A 6,017-nucleotide genomic window follows, 5' to 3' on the forward strand; every position below is an offset into this window, starting at 1 on the left:
ATTTAATCTATCTTATTTCAAAAAACAAAAACTCAATCTATCTTAAAAGTTATTTTTAAATTAAATTTTTTGATAAATGATTTTTAAATTAATTACCCAATGCCCCCACCACTAAGATAAATAATTCATATGCCCATGCATATATATATATATATATTTTGAGAATATGTCCATGCCTATATATTGAAAATAAATTATTGAATCTATATATGTACACTCCTTGTCTACGCTCAAAAGTCCAACCGGAACAAATAATAAGCTGAACACAAAAACAAATGATAAAATAGAAATTAAAAAAAAAATAGAAATGTTACGTGTATGTCTATGAAACACAGTGCAAAATCTGACAATTTTTTTAAAGGACCTACAGGATCTAAGACTGAATATAGAAATATCTTCTCCCAGAGCAAGTTAATTGGAAACCTAATGACCATGTATAATAGAGTAAGAAGCAGTAGGTTGGCAGATGCGGTAGAAAAGAGTTTGAATAGTAAGACTCACCATTCAATAATTCATTGATTCAATTGACCTACCACTGCCTCCTTTTGTACTATTTGTGTATTAAAGAAAAAATTTTAGGTCCTCTTCTTCCATCCAAGCAAAACAAAGTGTAGGGTCACCTTTCATTAAAAAACATTACTTTGCCAAACCCTATTAATATCCATCACACTTTACGCGTTTAGTGTTTATATTGCATTATTATGAGTCTCACAAAGTTTGTCAGGTGAAGTGAGATGGAGATCGTATACATCTCTTTCATTACTCCTGCATCTACTATGCAAGATTAGCTCATATATGGATGTACATCTCTTTCACTACTACTGCAAATACTATACAAGATTAGGTCATTGGGTATCCAAAAAAGGAGCTTTACATGGATCACTACCTATGGATTACTGGAAAAGCTTTGCCTTTTGCTTTTTCCTTTCCGGTGGTCCAAACCCCAAATTTATGGAGTTCACTAAATTAATAGTTATGAGAGAGCTTCCAAAATCTTGTTAATAAATTGCTACGAAAAGTTTTGAAGTATACAACTTTTATCTAACACAAATTTTTTTACATCGGTGTTGAATTGGTAAAATAATTTAAATATTATAATAATATATTCTCCTTTCAACTGTTTAAATTTTGAGAAGAATAATTGTTCAAGAATTATCTTAATTAGTCTACTCATAAAAGTAGACAATTAATCTGAATTACTCTTAGAATCATGATTAAATCTTTGAGAAAAACATGGTGCTTTTCATATGAACATGCATGAGTTGCCTAACTTAATGATAATTAAGCAGATCTATGCAAGCACATGCCCTAATTTCCTCCTTGTCAAGAAATTAAGTTGTTGGAATTTGGAATCAGTAGGTACCACCAACTTAACATTTGAGTTGATTATGATATGTTTTAGGTTTGTTGTTTTAATATGTTAGGTTTATCAAAGTTTCCGGCAGGATATGTGTGGAGGACAATGATTTTGTCTGGATATATTCAAGAATGCTCAAAAGACTTGAGAGTACTCCATATATTTTTTATTAGATAATAAATAGGGGTAGACCATCTTGGATCCAAAAAAAACAAAAAAAAAAACAAAAAAACAAAAAAAAAAAATCCAAATCAATAAAATGTACATCTTTGCAAGCGCGGCTTTATTTAATTTTTGACTAAAAACAATCTTATCGTTTTCAAGTTATTGTCATTTGGTAGGAGACTGATTAATGCTGCTGTAGGACCGAGATCAAATCACTATGGATAGTTACTTAAGCATGTACGTTTATAGGATCATAAGATTAATTTTTTTTAGAATCGTTTCAGGTTGAATGCTATGGTTGCTACCGGTTTTTTAAGGTTACCTATAGATAGTTCTCTCTCTCTCTCTCTCTCTCTCTCTCTCTCTCTCTCTCTCTAGCTAAATCCCACGTATTGAACTCTTATAAACTTTTAATCCAAAGAAAAAAAAAATATCTTTAAGACAGATCTCAACACAAGAAAGTTGGAACTTTGTAAAACATATCCATTTGGATGGAATTTATCTTAATTTCTTTCCTACAAACATATAACTGTAAAAATGGGTTTATAACTCGATCGATCATATATCTATCTATCACTGATATTGAAACATTGAAAAACGAAAATGAAAAAACAAATAAAAAGGAGAGAAAGGAAACATTCTTCATTATTTCTTTCTAAGAAGAACATGAAACAAACACAAAAGAAAACTTAAACTGATCTCTTTCTCACACACAAGCTAACTTAACTGTCATACACTGAAACAGTTTGCACACTAAAATAATCACTAAACAGTAAACTAAAAGCAACATATTATATTCCCATGCAATGCATATACTTCTATCCTCAAGGGTAAGGAAGAACCCCACTTCCCCCGCCTACACCACCACCAACACCGCCACCAACACCGCCACCGCCACCAACACCGCCACCGGCACCACCCAACCCCCCGACGCCACCCAAACCTCCAATTCCACCGTCACCACCGAGTCCACCTACACCACCAAGTCCACCTCCACCACCAAGTCCGCCACCAATCCCGGCAACACCACCGATGCCGCCACCCAGCCCGCCGCCGAGTCCGCCTCCAATGCCAGCCCCAGCTCCTACTCCACCAAAGGGCAGTCCATTACCACCAACTCCGGAATAACCACCAACTCCACCGTACGAGATGAAGTTCTTCTGGTCATTGAGTCCGGCGGTTTTGGGTTTGGCCTTGGCAGCGGGCACATCTCTAGCCGTAGCTTGAACTACAACTAGAGCAAGAACCACCAAGAAACACCACCTAGCCATCTCTGAATCTCTCTCTTTCTTTTTTGCTCTCCCAACCTCTCTCTTACTGATCTGTGTTTGTCTGAGGTATATGTGGGATAAGCTGGGGTCTTTATAGTAGGAAAAAAGAGAGCGGTGAGGGACAGTTGTGAGTAATAAATAAGGTGTAATGAGAGACCAGAGAGCTTTGCTGTATTTGATTTCCAAGGCTGAGTGATTTGGCTATTTCTTATACACTTAAACTAGAGCTTATAGACTGAATTTTAAGAGGAAATAGTCACAGAAAAAGATGAGATTTTAGTTAAAAAGCATCGGTGTCGATAGAGGAGTTGCCAAAGAGTACGTGTCAGGTTGTCATAAACATATATTGATGCTCTCGACGTCCTTTAACTGAAATGTAACAGGTCTACGCCGGCCATTTCACACAAGGAATGCATCGTCGTACCAATTCCAATTTATTATGACATGTATAGTTTTTTTTTTTTTTTTTTAACTATTATTATTATTATTTTTTTTTTTAAATGTAGTAACATGTTTTTACCCATAGAATATAGTCTTGGATTGCCGCATTACTTTAGTTTAGTTTTAGAGCTTTGTTATTTTTCAGCATCAGTATTAATCGGATCCATCCCAACAAATATTAATTGAATTTATTTAATATGTATTAATTTTTTATACTAAAATTAGTAAATTGTTTTGGATAGTTAATTAAATTGTCACATATCCTACGGTTTCTACGATTTTCATTTTCTTTTTTCTTTTTTTTTTTTTGGATCGTCATTTAAACGGAGCCTATGGAAGAATTAAAATGGACAACTACTATCCTCAATGGACGATTCGAATTCAACGTCCACTACCCGGTATCGAACAGCTTGCTGCTAGCTGTTATATGTTCTTTAATGAAAACATGTAAATGAAATAAAACCTTACACATATAGGTTTCTATTGTGTTAATATTAATAGTTTATTGTTTTCAAATAAAAGAAAACATGAAGATCAAGAATTTAAGCTTTGCATGTTCTAATTTTATTTTAATATGCTAATATTTCTTTTATTTTAGACCAAATCATATGTTTCTCAATATACACCTAGCTAAAAGTTTCTTAAAATTAGTATTATGTTTTATTTAGCTTTTTATGCATCGCTTCAGGAATAATTGGATGTTTTCTTAAACAATGATTTTGGCTTAGAATCCCCATAACCCTAATAATCAAAATTAATAAATAAATAATAGTTAATTATTTATTCCTCTATCCTAGCTAGCTGGATAAAGATTCATGTACTGACTTGAACAACTGCAACTCATAATATATATGCGGTAGTATCGAGTTCGAACGAGATTGTCTAAATCTGTCACCAATATCTGAAATAATAATTTTTTTAATTATTAATTATGAATTTTCAATAGTGATAGATAATTTTAAATTGTAAAAAAATAAATGGAATTTTGTATTATTTATAAAATACATTGCAATGGATAAATGTTTTGAATGCAAAAAATTAAAAGACACTAAAATTATTTATGAAATATTGAAGAAAAAAGATCATTATCGTACTAAATATGGGACAAATTGAAGCTTATCAATATCGTCCCCTAAGAGATCAATCAAATGGCAAAATTATCTTATTGCTTCTATTTTTAACGTTAGATCATTTTAGATGAACATAATATCTTTTACAAAATTCTCACCAAACCGAAAATTAAATGAAAAAAAGAATTCCAATGTTTTAGAGCATCTTTCACTGCCAAAAGTACCTAAGACAATCATTGACAATCCCATCCGAGTCCTGTCTCTTCTCCTTTCTCACTCCAAAGTCTGATCAGAGCCATAGATTTTAAATATTCTGAGGTTTAGTATCGTGCGATATCGGTCACAAATCTTTTATTTGTGCAAATTAAGTTCAAATTGGTTTAATTTTAATAGTGATGTTAAAATTGATGGTATTGATGTAAGCATGATATCATAGAGATGTAAGATATTATAATTATTTTCAAAAAATATTTTTTAAAAGAAATTAAAAAAATTATATCCTTTTCTTTTTAGTTTAAATTAAAATACCCACAATTATAGTTAAATATTTTGAAATTTAAAATTAGATCAAAAAATTAAAATAAAATTGAAATTTTTAGTATAATAAAAGTAATTTTGTTAGACTAAAAATCAAAAATAATTTTTTATGTCCAAACAGAAAAAAAAGTTAGACCAAAAATTAAAAAATAAAATAAAAAATTTCGTTTGTTTAATTTTTACCATAATGTATTTTTAAAAAAATACATTTGTTATTTTTTTTATTTTATAAACCAAAAAAGGGACCAAATTGATTTAATTTTTCCCCTTGACTAAATGAAACTATACACCAAAATATCAATATGGAAATGAATTATGGTCTATTTTTCCATTTTGAATTTTTTTTTTCATTTGATCAAAAAATAAGCCATTCAAAATGGAAAAGGAAAAATTAGACCAAAAACTAAAATGGACGTCATTTTGTCATTTATGAAAATGTTTTCCATTCTGGTCTATTCTAACTATTTTTTCCATTTTTCTATTTTTGGCCTCCATTTTGATTTATAAAATGCTCCAATTTTCAATTTTTGTTTTATTTTATTTTTTACTTTTAATTTTTGTCTTCTTTTTTTTTTGGGTACTTTTTTAATTATATTTAATTTTTGGTCAAATAAAATTATTTTTATTACACCAAAAATTTCAATTTTATTCCAATTTTAATTTTTGGTCTAATTTTAGATCTAAAAATATTTAATTATAATTATGGATATTTAATTTAAATAAAAAGGAAATGAATACAATTTTCTAAATGAAAAACCATAAATATAAATATGAAAATAAAAAATGTATTTTTTATTCAATTTAAAAAAAAAGTACTTTGTTTTTTTAAATTATTTTTTTAAAATTTTTTATTTAACTTTTATTTCGGTACTTTGGTCTCTTTTTTCTTTCCTTTTTTATTTTTTTTGGGGGGTACAAGTATACAAAATTATTTTTAATTTTTGCCTAAATTCCAATATCCAATTTTAGGTCAAAGCTATTTAATTAAGACTATGGATTTTTTAATTTAAATAAAAAAGAATGGATACAATTTTATAAATATAAAATGAAAAAATAACAAAAGTATTTTTTTATATTTTTAAAAAAAATTTAAAAAAATAATTATAATATTATAATAATGTCAACATCGCCTATTTTAGTACATCGTTAAAACTTAGATTAATTTGCAACGATCTG

At 29.4% G+C, this 6,017-nt stretch overlaps 1 protein-coding gene across 1 annotated transcript; it reads right to left on the bottom strand.

Annotated features, from left to right (window-relative positions):
* Window positions 1-2,144: 2,144 nt before the first annotated feature.
* Window positions 2,145-2,873, bottom strand: LOC107426641 (glycine-rich protein 5). Its single transcript, XM_016036875.4, has one exon. The coding sequence runs from the start codon at window positions 2,791-2,793 to the stop codon at window positions 2,347-2,349; it is 447 nt and encodes a 148-aa protein (XP_015892361.3). The 5' UTR covers window positions 2,794-2,873; the 3' UTR covers window positions 2,145-2,346.
* Between the last annotated feature and the right edge of the window lie 3,144 nt (window positions 2,874-6,017).

This window comes from Ziziphus jujuba, chromosome 9 (genome assembly GCF_031755915.1).
Source record: "Ziziphus jujuba cultivar Dongzao chromosome 9, ASM3175591v1".
Taxonomy (NCBI): Eukaryota; Viridiplantae; Streptophyta; class Magnoliopsida; order Rosales; family Rhamnaceae; genus Ziziphus; species Ziziphus jujuba.